The 17,842-nt window shown below is 41.6% G+C and overlaps 1 protein-coding gene across 1 annotated transcript in view; it reads right to left on the bottom strand.

Annotated features, from left to right (window-relative positions):
* Positions 1-17,842, bottom strand: part of SND1 (staphylococcal nuclease and tudor domain containing 1) — a 385,665-nt gene that overhangs the window by 126,733 nt on the left and 241,090 nt on the right. The window contains exon 15 of the mRNA XM_080936109.1: positions 11,125-11,266. Coding sequence (XP_080792235.1) covers positions 11,125-11,266 — 142 coding nt within the window. The remainder of the gene's footprint in view (positions 1-11,124; positions 11,267-17,842) is intronic.

The raw sequence follows: 17,842 nt of genomic DNA, 5'->3' as shown, positions 1-17,842 counted from the left end.
CTTAGCATTTGTGTTAGGTCTCATGAAGTTCCTGCCTCAAGAATCAGATCAGGGGATCAAAGAGCTATTCTTAAAGTCTCAGTTCAGGCCAACTGAAGGAGGGAATGGAGGCAGAGGCAGGCTACTCACTCCAGCATTTAGCGGCCCTCCTCCACAACGGGGCCATTGAGTGGGTGCCACAATAGACGGCTGAGAATAAAAGGCTGAAGGAAAGCATACAGAGTCCTCTTGCACAGAGTTGGTCATTCATCACCAGGCAAGTGCCAATATCTGAAACAGCCATCTCAATTTCTGCAAATCCTCCAACCTGCAACAGCTGCTAGTGACTCTGGTGGGCGGCTTTTTTGCTTACTAGAGTTTGCAATACTCAGCCCTGGCCAGGAGCCAAGAAGACATTACTTAGGGTAGAGACACACTGGCTGCAGTGAGCAGCAACAATGGACTTCACAGCTTATAAAGCAGCTTACAAAGGGCTCCCGTGTATTTCAAAAAGCGCTTCAGATGACTGGTGAGAGAAGCTATCTGCACACACGCAGTCAAGCAGTTTATTCCTAACCCACTTAATTCAAGGTTTCTGTCAGAAGCCAGGACATATTGGAGGCAGGTACAGAGAACCAAGAGATCTGGATGTCTTGGAGGATGAGGAGACACAGTGAAGGCACATTTCCTTTCTCTGTAGAACCAGTTCAGCAGGAAGGGGAGTGGCTGGCAGTAACCAGCATTTCAAACGGACAGTTAATATAAGAGAACTAAATCAGGCTATGGGATTCCAGGGCTCTTTAGTGAGCCTTTGCTTTCATCAGCACCCTTAAGTAGCATCTGTAAATGTTATTGAACGAACATGCAGAGTGCTACATGGATGCTCACTACACCAACCAAGTGAACTGCCAAGGTCATACATAGCCAGCCACTCCTGCACTGCCTTACCACTTGGGTGTCTTTGGGGACCACTTACCACTCCTTGTCATGCAAGTTATCTTGTAAGGTAGTTTAGTTTTCAGAGAACAGGTTCACCAAGAAATTGGCCCAGAAACCAAAGAAGCTAAAGACTGAGCACAGAATGTCTGCATCAGGAGTTGTGCTCATGGGTGGTAAGTACTGAATGTACCCAAAAGGTACTTTTCCATAGAAGAGATGCAGAGGTATAAAACAATTTCCTATTAATTTTATTTTGTCCATCACCTTTATTTATTTTGTTCAGATGTTGAGACAGGGTTGAGCCTGGGCTGGCCATTTCAAAGCTTGCTATGTGGCCATGGATCAAAGCAAACTCAGATTTTTCTGCCTTCTCTTACAGAGGGCTGGTGTTACAGGCATGAGACACATTTACATTTTACAGCCCAGTTTATGTGGTGCTGGGGATTGAATTTAGAGTGTCCTGTAAGCACTTATCACCGAAGCTACTGCACACTGTCTACAAGGTCTTAGAGAATTTCGTGTGTGTTTTGTTCATAGAGGATGAACTGATACACAGATGTGTGTGGTGGAATCGGCACAGCTTTGACTGCAAAATGTACATGGAAGGACCCCTCACTTGACTTTGGTGAACTGACTCATTTAAGTATCTGTCATGCTGGGTGTGAATTTCTTAGGGAGAACTCTGAATTAGCTCAGCCCAGGTAAGATGTTTATAAGACTAATACAATTAAAAGACACACAGAAACCTATGTCAAATATGTAAAGAGGAATTTAGGAAAGTAATACAGCTCAAATGCTACTATGTTGAAGAAACCAAAGGAACCATGACTCTACTAGGTCTATCCTTTTAATAATCGATAGTATGATGTGACAGTACTTACTGCAAGCTCAAACTCATAGCAGGAGGCAGATCATCATAAAAGGAGGTTTAGAATGGTATCTGTCCAGGCCATGTAATTTCTTTTATAACTTAGTATATGACATATTATGTGCAGCTATAAGACAGATTTGATTTGAGTTTTGAAAATCAGTGCTATAGACTGAGCTCAAAGCCCTGCACAAACCAGGCAATACTCAACCAGAGAGCACATGCTCGGCTGCAGGCATCAGGCTCTCAGTGAATTACAAGGTTGTGGATCACCAATCTTACAGGTATTTATATTTTATTACTCAGAAATTAGCAGAGGGGGAAAAACCACTTTAGAAAGAAGGAAGGGAAATTATATCAACTTCAGAAGTTTGGTTGCCTACCTAGAATGTACCTGGATTTGCAGTATGCATTTCTGAGCCCCTTTCGTGTTATTTTAAAAGTGTGTAGTGAGTGTGCAGGGTAAAAGAACTGGTCTTTTACCAAAAAAGGTGAGTCAGAACTTAAAGAAACAAAATCAGATATTGAATTATAGAAAAAGTACAACATGTGTGCTGACCTATTAGCCAATGCAAACTTTCTGCACTCAGTCAGCAAACACCAGGTTAGGAAGAGCTGGGAGAGGCTGGAAGGCTCTGATCCCAGTCCATGACTGTACAGTTTGCATTTGGTTCTTGGGATCTAGATGATGAAGTTGCTGTCTACCATGAGCAGTAGCTGGGCAAGAGGGTTTAACTACTGCACCTCTCATCTTAAGGGGCCTACTTCTGTGCTAATAAGCAGGTCAGTGAAATCCAAATGCGCATCTCTTGAAAGTCTCTACCATTTTCTTTACCCCCCCCTGTAGTGCTGAGCAATAACAGGTGTTAGCAAGTAACCACTGACTAATCCCTTTTTAAAAGGGAGGATTGGAGCAGAGATACAAGCAAGAACAAGTATTTGTTACCATGTCTTCCACCCACACTACTCTGGCAAAAAGAGGGGGAAAAAAAAAGCTCTGCTTCCTTAAAATCAAAGCAGGCTGCTTACAAGGAATACCACGTGAGTGAGAAAGATGGCCACTCCACTCACTATGCCTATTTTGATATGAAGGGTTGTTGTTGTTGTTGTTGTTACCATTTCCCAATCAGTAGCACTCATGAGTACGTCTAAACTTGGAAAAGAATTTAAAAAAAAAAAATCCCTATTAAACAATGAGAATCAAGAGTAATAAGAAATAGCAGTTTCCCGAAAAAGAGACTAAAATATATCAGGGTCTTAGAGTTATTTCTGCATTCCCTCCACATACAACATCATTCATGAAGAAGGCTATGGTACAAATATAGCATAAATGTCGTCTGCTCTAGCTTGTAATTTAAAATGCAAATGCTAATGAGTGAACTGGCGTATCAGTGGAGTTAATAACCGCATGCCTAGCACAGGGGCTGCATCCAAAACACACACAGAGAAGAGACAGACACCATGTTCCAATTTAAAAATAAAAACACCCAAATTAACCCTAGAAAAATCACTAGCAGATGTAGAAGCTCAGGAAAAGGAGGCACACAAGGGCAGGGAAACAGGGACTTCTCTGCTAGTCTGCTGACTGATAGACTTAAGCATCTCCATCCATAGTAAAGGTATGCACAGGAGTTCACAGTATTTATTCAGGAAATCTATTGTAAATCAACAAGGGAAGACTACAAGGAAGCCAGAAAGCTCCGATGTGAAGTTCTCCCAAAGCCCATTCTAGAAGCCTGTAAGCAGGGAGCCATAGAAGATGTAAGCTCATTAATTTTTTCATAGGCAAAGAGAAAAGAACCTCTGGTCAAGCCTTTCCAAAACCTCTATGTAATTGAAAAAAAAAAATGGAAAAAAAGCTTTAGTAGTAAATGCATTTGTCTCAGATGTCTTCCACATTCAAAAGGGACTTCTGTGCCTCATTTTTGCACTTATGAGGCCTATGCCTAGAACCTCTCCATCCCAGTGGGAATGTTCCTATTGCCCTGAAATGAGGAACAGCTCCCAGTGCCTCTTCAATGGCCTCATGCATGGTGAATCAAAGTCTGTAAGGTCTTCTAAAAGCCAACTGGAGGAGTGCACATGGTGGCCCACACTGGGCAATTTAAGTGTGCAGCTTCCATACAAACTGTACAATCTCATGCATATCCACACACCAGTTGAGGAAGCCCCAATAATTTTATGAACAAGCTGCAAGGGGAGCAATGACCTGGGGTGGAAGAAAGGGCCAAGACCATTTCATTGTTTAATAATGAACAGGTTAAATAATGTAAATTAGTTTGAAAAGACATGAGGTAGTTCTCATAGCAACCAAGATTATTTCTTATAAGTAGTGTATACTGTTCATGCTGAGACTATTCACTACATAAAAAATGTCATAACATTTCTCTTAAAAATTAATTATGAATTGTTATGTATGGATGCTTTGCTTGCATGTAGGTCTGCATACCATGTACTTGCCTGGTGCCTGAAGACGCCAACAAAGTCTGACACACTCCACACAGTACCACCATGAAAAATGCCCCTGGCTGACACAGGCTAACACAGAACTGCCATGGGGCCTTGCTGTCTCCCTCAACCCCTGGTCACCAGCATCATGCAAAGATAATCAAGCTGGTCTGATCGAAACAATTATTGAGGAATCTGGACATCAGAATCCGTTAAGTATTTCACCTACAAGGTCTGTGGCAGCCTTAAACTATGCTGAACAAATCATGTTTACTGATGACTTATTACTTTGCCTTGATAAAAAAAAGTATTTGAAGTGGCTACTAAACTAATTGAAGCCCTCCCCTCTCCTCTCCTGCAACACTCTATTATGTCCTTTTGAGCCCTATGGTCCACTCTGAGATATGGGCATTTCTAGGCTCTTTTTAAGGCCTCTTCATTCTCACTGAAGATGAGATATCATTGAAATGCATTAGGGTACCCTTCCTGCCTTGGTCCAAACAGCAGTTTGCTTCACTGGTCTCTGAATCTAAAACTTCTAGGTTACAGAGCAGGATGGTTAGCCCTCTGAGAGTATTACAATGCTTATTGTTTCAGAATCTCCACATGAGTCTCATGTGTTTGTAATTTAAGGTTGTTTCCCTTTCTCCTATCTCATGTTTTGTATATAATTATTATTACTGTCTTGAGAGTGTACTCCATGCTGGCCTGGAAATATGGCAATCTTCCTGCCTTAGCCTCCCATGTGTTAGGATTACTAATGTGAACTACCAAGCCCAGCTACCTTATACTTAAAATATTTGTTCCCCTTTATGTTTATATATTCCTTCCTGCTAGAAGGCTCCATCATGCATTTCTCTATCTTCATTAAGATGGTGCCCAGAGAACAGAAAAAAATTATTAAATAACCATGCCAAAGAAGGCCTCATAAGTTATGAGGCAGCCTATTCTGGGGCTGATTCATGATTTAAAGAGGGTAGACAATAATTCTATAGTCAAGGTTTGCTCTTTTACCTGCCTGACAAGTAGTGAGCCTGCAGAGACTTCAAGCTGAGGTCATAGCACAGAAGCTCAATGGGAGGAAAGTGCTTGGTGAAGATGTTTGTATGTTCCCACAGAAGCAGATACAGTGATGATGACTACAACTTTTCTGTAAGGCAACTCTTCTGAGATGTGAAACAGGCAAAGATGTTCTGCCTAGACAGCCAATCTGCCAAAAGAAAAGCTCCACATCTTAGATTCACAAATGCTACCTTCCCTGAAAGGTTTTCCACCCCTGGATTACTTGTTCTTTCCTCTGTACTTTTGCTCTGCTCTGAATCTGGTTTGCCAACCTGTATTAACTTCCCCCAACATTCCTCCACCCCAGTGAAATAGGACTGGTCCAGGGGCAGTGTTGGAAGGGCAGGGACTTTAAGGGATGGATTATATAATGTAGGAGGAAGTTGTTAGGAAGTAACCCTGCTCCTCAGAGCTTTTCTTTTTTATTCATACATTTGCCCTTCAACTTTCTACCATGAGTTGAAGCAGCAGGAGGTACCAACAAGAAGCAAGCAGATGATGACACCAATAGGATTTTAGATGATACAGCTTCCAAAACTGAGAGCCCAGATCCACTTCCTCCCTTCACACATTACCCAGTCTCAGTAGCTGGTTCATGGTCACAACACAGAAGGAACTAATACAATTCTTATGATGTGCTGCTTATAATTTTGATAATTCTAATTTTATTATTCCTGTTTTTACATGGCTGTGTATATTACTAGTTGATTTGAAAGTTAATTTGAGAACATAAACTGTCTTGATAATTTATGTATCTGCCTTATAATAAAGCTGTGAGAACTCTGGGCCTTGTCACAAATGTCACCCAAAGCTGTTGTGGTAATAATTTCCTATAAGTAACCTTTTAGGATGCTCTTTACTATGGAAAGAAAAACAAAACAACAACAAAAAAAAAACAAAAAACAAAAAACAAACAAACAAACAAACAAACAAAAAACTATAGAATCTCCAGAAAGTCTCTTGTCAAGCTGTCCATTTCAGGTGATGGGTCCCAACAGAAAACACACAAGCACAGGAGACATCCAAACTGGGAAGTCCCAAGGGAAAGAATACCCCACTTTACAAATATCCATTAAGTTGCAATTCAATTAAAATATCTGAAAGGAATTCATAAGTATCAGCAGACCCAGTGATTGCTTAATTAAAGATAGAAGCCCAGCAAATACAACCACAGTAACAGTCTGATTCATTAGCACCTCTGTGATAGCAGAATGGGATTTCTTACTTAAATATACATTGGGTTTAATTGTGTAATTTGGTTAGGCACTGGTAATCAATGGGGATCCACCATTCCTGGGGCCCGGAGATGAGAAGGATACTCATGTTTACCTCCCCTCCCTTCTTCTCATTACAAGTTTTTGGTCTATTGAAACAAGCAGTTGATATTCCAATTACAACAGGCTGAAGAAGACATTTTAAAGTGAAGGAAGGAAATGAAACACTATTCAAAGGCATTCAAGGTGAAAGGACAGACACACAGCCACACTTTCTGTTCATCATGAACAAACCTACTAGTAGTCATTAAAATGCATACATCTAGAACCTTATTGCCTTGCTTGTCGCAATGCATCACAGGGTGGGGGTAGTTGAGGGGGAGACCTATAGTCAGAAAAAGACAGAAGAGTAAAAGTGATGCCAAAGGGCAGGCAAAGGGAAGCCTCATTTTTCTAGTTCTCTCTCATGTGCCCAGGTAACTGGTTAATTATATAAGTCACCTGCTGTGATCCACATGGAACCCTTGCCAAGTGGCTGCTGTCATCTAGGCAGCTTGTTCCAGGAGTTCTATGTAAGGTAAGTGCTATCCACCCCAATGCCTCACCCTGCTCACCTTGGCTAGTAATTCACCAGATTGCAATACCTAGAGGCATAGAAATGTAAACAAAAGCCTGTATGTGTCTTAATCTAGGTTAGCAAAAGACCTTATTTAAGATCTCTTACATTACCTTAACCGGAAGGTTCAAATTATTCTTTTCTTTTAATTCTGGAGAAGGCATTTTGTTTATAGGACCTTGATACCTGCTATGCTTAGTCAGTATGACAACTTCCTGAATTGTGCCCTCGGCATGACCCTGATGCCCAAGAGGTACCATGTAATTTACAAGGAGAAAACTTCACACAAGGGTCATGGTAGTAGTAAGGTACACACCCAATGTTCATAAAAATACAAATCATGAGGCACGAGTTGCAAATATATGCCTTAGTCTTTCTTAGACAAGATACCAAAATAAAGCTTTACACATGGCAAGTGACTGAGCTAACGTGAAACCAAAGACTAAGGATGCTGCTTTGGTTCATGGAAGGAACCCTGTAAGGCTTGCTTACTAAATGCTGCTTGAGGAAAGCTGGCACCTTAAAAACAAATGCAAGCTGCCTTGGGTTTTCAGGACATAGACATACTGTGTTTGCCTCCAAGAGCAAAATAAGTGTGTGCAGGAGGCACAGCAGCAGGCTTAGGGACCTTCAGCAGTCTCAGCTCTGATGGGCTAAGGTCATCTGCTCGCTGACCAAACCTAGGCCAGGTGCTGAAAGGACTAAAGGGCAAGAGCTGTCAGGAGGCACTGACCTGTTAGCTGCAGCTGACTTTCCCAGTCCCACCTGCTATCCCATCTGACTAAACAATCACTTCACATACAGGGGTGCAGGAACCGTGACAGAGAGACCAGCTGGCTTGGGCCAAATGCCACTCCCTATCAAGCTGTGGGGCCGTCTGCCCAAAAAAGGCCACATAAAAATGCAAAGTGTCCACCCCACCCTCAAGTACAAAGAGCTCTCAAAAAGGCTGGGATTAATGAGAGCAGCAAGGAGAGGACTGATCTCAGCAAATGTCTTGACTTTCCCCTTGAGAACTGCAATTCAAGTTCTTCTCTAGTTGTGAATAGAGAGCATCTTTGCAGTGTCATTTCATATGGTTGAGTGAGTTATGCCATGAGAATAGACTGTTCCAAGAGTCACAGCTCAGGTGTCCCGGCCCAGGCTTATGCTCACTCACCTTGATGTCACAAAGGTCTTTCTAGCAGACTCACTCCACCCATGTTTCAAGCGAACTCTCATCTCTAGGTCAGCTTTTCTTATCCCCTCACAATCTCCTTGATGTCTCAAAATTCTCAACAGGGTCTCAGCACATTAAACTACATGTTCTCTTAAGATTTTTCTCCATCCTCCCTATCCCTGCACAACTTCTTTTGTAGACTGGCTCTCATGTAGCCTAGGTTAGCCTAGATATATAGCCTAGGATTCTTGATCACCCAGCCTCCATTTACTTAGTACTGTGATTTTTTTTTTTTTTTTTTTTTTTTTTGCCACCAGTCTTAGTTCATCCTTTTCATATGAAGATTTTGTTGGGTTTTATCTAACAATCTCGGACTGTTGTAAGAAAAACAAACAGCCATACTAGATAGCTTTCCAACTCTTAACATGCAACCTCCATGACTTGAAAACACATATCACTTTTTGAAGTAGAGTAGATGCTGACATCCATTTGTCATGTTGCCCAGTCAGCTCTCATTCATACATGCTATTTTCTATTCTCTGTTAGGTCTTTGAGGTAAGCAATGTATGTCTGCTCAGTCTGCTCCTTACCAGCAGCCACAAGCATTTTCTAATCACCTGGAATCTGCTTTTGGTCGGTAACTCTGATGAAAATATATTGACAAAGGTCATCTATGTATGATTTTCTGATTGATTAAACAGTACAAAATCATGCCACTGCTTTGTATACTTGATGTTTTAACTCAAGTTCTAGCTCCTCAGAGTTTTCTGTCTCCTTAGCTTGTGAGAACTACTCTCAATGGTTTTGTTACTCTCTGGGTTGTATCTTCTGTCTGCATAAAAATCCTTAGCCTAGACTGGAGTTCCTGGGTGTTTATTTCACATATGGGGTGGAATAAACCACTCCTAAAGCAGTTCTTGAGGCAGTCAAGAGTCTCAAGCACTGCACACATGAAGAGTACTCCCTGATCTGAGCATCTATCCAGGCTCTTCTGATAAGCTTCAACATTTCCATGGAAACTATAAATATTACACGTCCAAGGCCAAACCAATTACCTATTCCTCTAACTAGTTTCTATCATTGTGTTAGCTTTTACTATAGCCTTCATAATTTACTCCAAGGCTCAAGCTTAGGATGCTTGACTTCCTCCCCTACCCCCAACCTAAACAAAGTACAGTCTACCTCTTAAATACTTGTGATTTAGTTTTTAGCATGTATTTCCTGCTATGTATTCTGTTTTTCAGACTGAAAGTTAACTTAAGCAATGTCTTAGAACTATGACTATGATGCTAAGGATAATGCTAAGTCTACAGAGGAAATGGTTTACATAGTCGAGTAGTAACATAGCTTCCTTCTAAGAGACATGTAACAAGCAGCATCCTGTAGAACCACCAAGCACACACCATGAGCTGGCTCTGTTAAAGGAGCTGAGTTAGAAGCTCAGTGTTTTTGGTTGTCTATGGATTTGAGGCCAGGTTTCCGGAAACAATCAGACCTTTTCTGATTTTCATCCTGGACTAAACTCCACACTGCCAAGATGCTGCTTTTGTTTTTCGGGTAAAGCAAAGAATGAGCTGAATATATACTTCAAACCCCAGAATAAGAATTCACAGCCAAGAAACCTTTCTGCTACAGAAAGCTTAAGAGAGCATAGTGTCCACAGAAGCAGACTCGGACTCCCCTGCAGCCTTGCTTTACTACAGCTGCTACTGAGAGGAGCACAGTCTCGGCTGCCAGCAAGGTGTGGATTTGACTCAAGCCTTCTTTCCAACTGCCTCCGAGGAGGGAGTCAGACTTCTTGGTCCTTGCATAAAACCTGCAGACCTGTGTAGGGACCAACAAACTGGTAAGAGTTCTTGAGGTACCTTGACAGGAGAGGATGGTCAGGGAGCAATTTACTGTACATAATTCAATCCTTTTGGTTGGGGCCTGAGGGAGCCCTTATCTAGACAAGAAGTTCTCAGTGCCTTCCAGGAACAAAAGGGGCTAAAAAAATCTGGCTGTGGACAGTTAGAAAGCAAGGCTCTTGCTCCCTTCAACCACAGCAAATTCTATTTATTCAAGAATTCAACAGAAGTGCTGAGGCAACAGGACAGTAACAGAAACGGCAATGTGCCATCTGGGAGCACAACAGCACATGTCCTTTGTGAGTGCATGAATGTGGGAGGATGGAGGGACAGCCTTCCTTCAAAGACCACAGTTCCTGTGAGGGCTGACTGGAAATAAATATCTTTATTATTTGCCAGCAGCAAAGAAATGAAGCGGTTTATACTCTGAATATATAAACGTAAGTTGTTCAAAGAGCACAGTTCATATAGTCTCACTGTCTGGGGAAGCATTAAGCAACCCAGAAAGGCAGGCTATGAGAGGTGAACGCTCAGGCAACAAGGAAGGAGGAAAGCTTGCCCTAGCATGTCACCCTCAGTCAACAAGAAACACTACTGATGTAGGAGCCTGTGAAAGCGGTGTCACTGCTAGACTTTACTAAAGGACTGGAAACCTAATGACATTTGAAAAAAAGAAAACAGGACCACGTGGCACTGCCTGGGGAACTCCATGGGCAGGGTAGCTCAGATCCTGAGGGCTACAGACTACTGACAGGGCAGGAGCAGGTGACCTTAAATGGCTAATGCCAAGTGTGAAAATTCTATTATTTGTTTTTAAGGCTTAGAATTTCCTCCATCTAAGCAGAATGAGGTTCGGTGCTGTCTTTCAAACTATTTTCCAAAGTCATATGCTTAGTGGGATGGAGGAAAAAAGGAGGGCTTGAGGCTACAGGGAAAAGCCCAGGGTAAGTTCCCACAAGGACATTCAGAGTCATATGTGACGTGGAACTCACCTGCCAGCAGGAAGGTGATGAGGCAGGTCTCCTTAGGTAAATAGAGCTTGAGGCGAGAGCCACTGAAGACATATTCCACCACAGCCTCAGACCGGCCAGCCCGCTGAAGAAAGGGCAGGAACTGCTTTGCTTTCTGGGTGTCCTGATGGAGAAAGAAAGGAGACAATCACTGGAGAGCACTGAACACAGATAAGTGCTCATTTGTCTTCATTTGGGGATTAAAAAGTCCAGAGGAAACTAAGCAAGTTTCCATCGAAGAATCTGTAATTTTTGAAGACATAGCCCATATGTGCTACGCATATGACCTTGCTAGAAGAAACACTGTTAGGCAACAACCTTCAGAACATTCTTGTTGACCAATGCTTCCTTCTGCACAGTAGTGATGCACTAGGTATGTATGTAAGTTAGGTGAATGCTTGGGAACTGATCTTATTCCTGCTCTGGGGCAGGATGAAGAGTTCGTTTTCTCTTCAGCTAAAACTGAGGTCAGCAAACTAATACTATTCTCCCATGGCAGCTAGCTGAAACTTTATTTTCTTAAAAAAAAAAAAAATGGTGTTTAGGCCATGTTATATAACACCTACAATTCTTGCTCAGGAAGCTATAAGTTGTCTATCTTCAATTATAAACACTCTGTGTAAGACTCCAAGCTCCCTGCTTCAACCTTGTGCAGAGCTGGCCTTCTCTGGACATTAACCCAATTATCCCTGCTTTACATGCATTTTGAGGATGGGGGTGTATGTGCGAGGGATACTCTCCTACCCAGGGAAATCTGTCAGAGCAGGATGTGTTCCACAAAGAAAAAAACCACATTATCCTCCCCCCCCCGAGAACTGTCTAGTACTTTCCAAATAAGTTTAATGCAACAACACAAGTCCATGCATTCTGCTCTCAAGAGTACCAAGTGTGAGCATTTAGTCTCAGAGCTCTTGACCACATAGTTGCTGAGGGCTTTTAAATCCTCTCAGTCTCTCAAGCTAATTAAACAGATGATAGAGTAAACAAGCATCAAAATATCACATCACATATGTTGGGGAAATAGTTGTTGGATGTGAGAATATATGAGGTTTTCAGCACAGCCAGCAGAACTGCAAACTCCCTCTGAGGACAGCAAGTTCTGTGGACTTTCCTGACTTCAGAGACACAGGCAATCTGCACTCAGCCAGGCTCTTCCATTCTGAAGCTTCTCCTAGTAACACAGCTATTGCATCTGAATTAATGTATATACAATAATGAAAATTTAACAAGCCATCAACTATTACAGAGTTTCCACAGCAGCCAAAGATGCTCCTCTCATTCAGATCAGTAAGGTAGGCTGTGATGAAAACAATTATTTATAAGATCCATCCTCCCTTCAAAGGGATTCTTAGAGAAAAAGAGAGCCAGTCATCCGTTCTCAGTCTTCCTAATGGCACATTGGTAGAAGGTGAGCTAACTATGAGCTGTAGTGGGCTGGAAACTCCCCCAGTGAACACATAAGCGACACATATTCTACCACACACATACAGCAGGAAAAATAACTTTTTGGCAGTTGGCTGAAGTCCAGGACAGTCAAGCAAGACAAATGCTCCAAGGGAACAAAAGCACTACCTGACTCAAATCCTTTTGCCATACCAGTCTAAATCTGGGGCATTATTCATGAGCTGAGCCAGTAAGCCAACAACAATTACCAAATTGATTATTGCAAATCATGAGGCAACCCAATATCACTGAGAGGGAACTCTAAACTTTCCAGAAATAGATTTAGCTCACTGCTGTCTTTTGGCTCTATATGGTAAAGAAAAAAAAAAGGTGCTTATAGGACAGACACACAGACACACACACCTTTAATGTTAATACTGACAAGGGAGCTATGTCCTTATCCTCCCTCTTTTGCTAACCTGGCTAAAGAGCAGGATAAAACATTCCCTGCTTTTATCAGGGAGATACTTATTCAGAACAATCAAGGAGATTTAAGAGACCTGCAATAAAATCCAGAGAGGACCTTCACTTCACTTATGTCTCTTTGCTCACAATCTACCAGGCTGACTCCAAAAATGATCTTTTCGAAGATGAAATGAAAGCTGAAGGCATGACACTTTAACAGCTGACCATGTTTACTTCCAGATGCAAAACTGGAATTTTTAAAGCCACAGAGCACCCATGTTCTTGAGGCAAGGACTCAAATGCTGAGGAGATGAAATGAGATGGAACATCCACTAAGAGGAAGAATGGAGACTTCATCCAAGCTGACAGCACTTTAAGAATGAAGGGATCTTATGAAGTCAATTAAACTGACTGTAATAACCAAAAGATGTCAGCTCTTTCGAATCTCAGTCACAGCCACAGGACGGTGTCTGTCTTTCCTTGTTATGGCAAGCATATCTTTGCTTAGCATGCTTCTTTTTCAACAGGAAAATTCGTGATACAGCTTATTTCTGCAGCTCAGATGAAAAGAATAGTAAATAATATTGGCAACTTTCCTCAGGTGATGCACCTATAAATCACTCCAGATAATTTGGATGTAAAAATTATTTATTTTATTCACAGTGTATTACTTCAAAAGGGAATGAATGTGGATAGGTAAGTTGCCTTTTAAGGAGTTTATGCAAGCACAGAAAATTATTTGAGCCTCAAAGTAATGTTTAGGGTGAATCAGGGAAAGGTAAAGAAAAGGTAAACAAGATAAAATTTGATCACAAAAAAATAACAGAGGCCAGTTTCTACTCTCCAGCAAAGTTCAAAATGCAGACCTTTAGGCTAACACAGTGACATAACACACTTAAATTTGGTAATAATCTAAGACTTCTGTACAAAGCTGTAGCCCTGAGTTTGTTTTTAACAGCAGACATTAAAGATCTCAGATAATATTAAGATGTACAGCACCAAATGCTCATTTGAAGGCAATGCCATCTATTTAAGCTTAGACAGGTAGACACTCATCCTCCAGTATTCCACCAGATAGCTTACTCATAAAAGAGCTGGGACTCGATTGCCCTAGTTCCCTGGTACTATATTGGCTCAAAAGAATCTAAGCAGATAAATTAGGCATGGTTCTCTGTTATCCATAGCAATATTCTCCTCCATTGGTGTAAATAATATAGCAGCAGCTGTAGTTTTGGGCAGAAGTTTTTCCTTTTGGTTGCACTGCTAGTTTTCACATTACCAGTGCTTCACAACAAACCATGCACAAGCATTTTTTTGTACTCTCAGAAGAGCTAATTTGAGGTTGTATTAGCCACATTTAACCTGCTATTGTAGATGGCATCTCTTTAAGGAATGTTTCTGCCTCCTCAATACACCTTGAAATTGAGAAAGTAATGATGCAACAAATGCTCCCAGGGTGACTTCATTTCAAAGCAGTTAGTATCTAGACCTCAAATTTAGAGCAACAGGATTAAGAATGACCCTCAATAAAGATTCTCCTTAGAGAGAGTCAAAGGATATAAACACATCTTAATTATTGACTCACATTCTGTCCTGTTCTGGCTTAGGTCCACTCTTTTAAATGTGGAAACATCACATCTTTGTTTAAAAAACATTAAAAAACAAAACAAAACAAAACAAACAAACAAACAAACAAAAAACCTCTTTATTCATGTGGAGGCCAAAGGACATCTCTCTGTAGTTGGTTCTCTTCTACTAGGTGGGTTCTGGAGACTGAACTTAGGTCATTAGGCTTGCTGTCAAGTGGCTTTTACCTGTTGAGCGTTTGGCAATCTTTCACCGCATCTGTTTATACAAAATCCATCTGAACAGCTGGCCTGCCAACTCTTCTCTGAAAAGTACTTTCCTGTGGGCAAGGCATGGTGATGCATACATGTAATCTTAGCACAGAGAAGAAGGAGGCGGGAAGATGAGGGTACAGGATACCCCATCTCTAGAAAATGACAGGGTTGGTAGAGTGCTGCTGGAGCTAGGTCCCTCGGACCTTACAATGTGGGAGTGGTGATGCATGCCTGTTATCCATTCTGGCACTGGGGAAGCTGAAGCATAAGATCACAAGTTTGAGGTTATCCTTAGCTACTCAGTGAGTTGGGAAAACAGCCCAGGATAAACCAAACCAAACCCAACTAAGTACCTTCTTGTGAAAACAACTAGTTTTTCCTCTTTAAAATTTTTATTTTATTTTATTTTTTTGCAGTTACCAGGTGTGGGAGAGTGATAAAGTTAGTTGAAAGTAAGAGGGGTAATGAAATAGAATCTCAGAGAACAGGCACAGGACAGGGGCTGTGAGGGCAGTACTTAGTCTGGGCACTGGTCCTAGAAGAACACAACTTATAGAAACAATAGTTCCATGAAGCTGGTTACAAGCTCCTGACTTTAGCAAAAAGAAATCCTATCACCACCACCACCCCAAATCTCCATACATGAAACATCATAGCACTCAAAAGAGCACAGGGAAATAGGAAGAGGGTAAGCCTATTAGTTACCAGGTAACACTCAGGATTATCATATGCAAGCCTCAAATAGGAACTGTTAAGAAGGAAGCTCACCAATGAATTCCCATTGCCACAATCACCCTTCCATTAACATCAAAGAATTACCTTGAGGCAGATCAAATTAAACACATAGGTGAACCTGTTAATACAGATATATTCCATCAGCACCAGAAAGCTCAATGATGAAGAAACCATCTGGCCCAAGGAGACTTCTTGGGAGCACCACAGATATTTTCCCTACCTTAGAATGCCTCTTCTCAGGCACGAACTGGCTGTATTACTGGCCCCTTAGGGCCAACAAATCATAATGCATAACTGGTGAAACAAGAGGACAGACATAGATAAGAATGGAAATCAGAACTAATTGCTAAGGACACTAAAGCAAATGTGTTTTTTCACTTTAGAGACTATTGTGATTGTTCATAGTTATCTATCTTTGCAGGGCTGTACAGAACAGGCGAATTACTTCTGCAATGGCCTAGAAGATAAATCACAACTACGTCCCCTACCAGAAAGGCAAAAACACCACTCATCACTCCACACTCTTCCTCCCTTCCACATGCCGGGTTCTGCGGCCACAAGTGACATTTTAATTCTTGAAATGGGTTTATGATTCTCTGTGAGGAGCCAACTGTATAGCATGATAATCTCTTGAAATAAATGGGACTCTGGTGGGAGGACACTGGGGAATGCACTCCAGCTCTGGTGTTACCACAAAGCACTCACAACTCTGAAGCCAGTTATTAATATCTCCTAGCTAGTTATTAATATTTCACAATAAAAGTGTGTTTGGGGTCTGGTATGTGTGTGCAAAGTTTAGTGAGCTGCACATTAAACTGGAATAAAGGAAACGTAGAACAGAGTCACAGAGAAAAACACTCAGAACAAAACAGCATTCTACTTTGTTTTTCTGAAGGTGCTGAATCTATGCCATCAATAATCTCTCACTAAGTGATGTCTGGCTTACATCACCTCATGCTGTTGCCTTAGCTGGCATACTGCATCACTCAAGGTTTCCACAAGTCAGAACAGAGAAGTGGTTGTCTGGGCCTGGGTTCTACCTCTGTACATTATAAGGAGCATAAGCTGGAAGAAATCTGCATTCTTATTTGTGGCTCTCTTCAGGTTAAAAATTCTGCACCTTCATCTGTTATTGAAGGAATACATGCCAATTAGCTAAACCAAATTTCCAAATGTAACTTGCAAGCTAAAGACAAAAGACAAGAGAAGCCTGAATGGATTGCTAACCACCAGAACCAGGAGAATGCAGACACCTTAGCTCCAGCATGACCTTTTCCAAATAAGAAGGAACTGAATCCTTAGTGACTCTGCAGACACACCTATTTGAGAAGTGCCACAAATAACAGGCATCTATAAATGATTCAATTTGGTTGATCCAGCTGACATGGGATCTTTCTCTCATATATAATATCAAGGAAAGAAATGAGGACTTGGTGACTGCTAGGAAGATAAGGCTCATTTTGCATTCAGGATAAACATACACAAAGTGGCATGCTGACTGACAATCAGGACAGGCAACAGGCACAGGGTATGTCTTGGACTTTAAATAACCACTTAAAATGCAGAATGGCCTAACAATTCACCAGCTTGGGATAAATAACTTGTACACATCACAACATGTAATGGTACTCTGCAGTAGGAATGGTATAAGTACACTAGGTACTTTCTTAGGCTATTATTGCTGTGACGAAACACTATGACAGAAGCAAGTTGGGAAGGAAAGGGTTTAGGCTCTTATACAGTCCATCAATGAAGGAAGTCAGGACAGGAACCTGGAGGCAGGTTCTAATAAGGGTGCAGTGTGGGCCATGGAGGAGTGGTGCTTAATAGCTTGCTCAACCTGCTTAGTTATAAAATTCAGAACCATCAGCCCAGGGGTGATCTTATCCACAATGGGCTGGACTTTCTTATATCAACCACCAACTAAGAAAATGCTGTAAAGGCTTGCCTATAGCCAAATAAGATGAAGAAGTTTTCTCAATTGAGGCTCTTATCTCTCTGATGAATCTAGCTTGTGTCAAGCTGACGTAAAATTAGCCAGGGCAGGTATGAATCTGAGAATTGAGCCAGGTTGGCATAATGCCTGTCTAATACGTACAAGGCCCTGGGTTCCATACTCAGGACCACATCAAACTGGCCATGGTTTGTGTAAGACTATAATCCTAGCACTGTTGGCTACACCATAAGCTCAAGGTCAGCCTGAGATGTAGGAGATCCTTTTTCAAAACGGAAAAAGTGAGGGGGCACATTTGTGAAAGCCACAGAATTATATGCAG

This window comes from Micromys minutus (genome assembly GCF_963924665.1).
Source record: "Micromys minutus genome assembly, chromosome: 23".
Taxonomy (NCBI): domain Eukaryota; kingdom Metazoa; phylum Chordata; class Mammalia; order Rodentia; family Muridae; genus Micromys; species Micromys minutus.
This window is presented reverse-complemented; position numbering and strand designations above follow the sequence as displayed.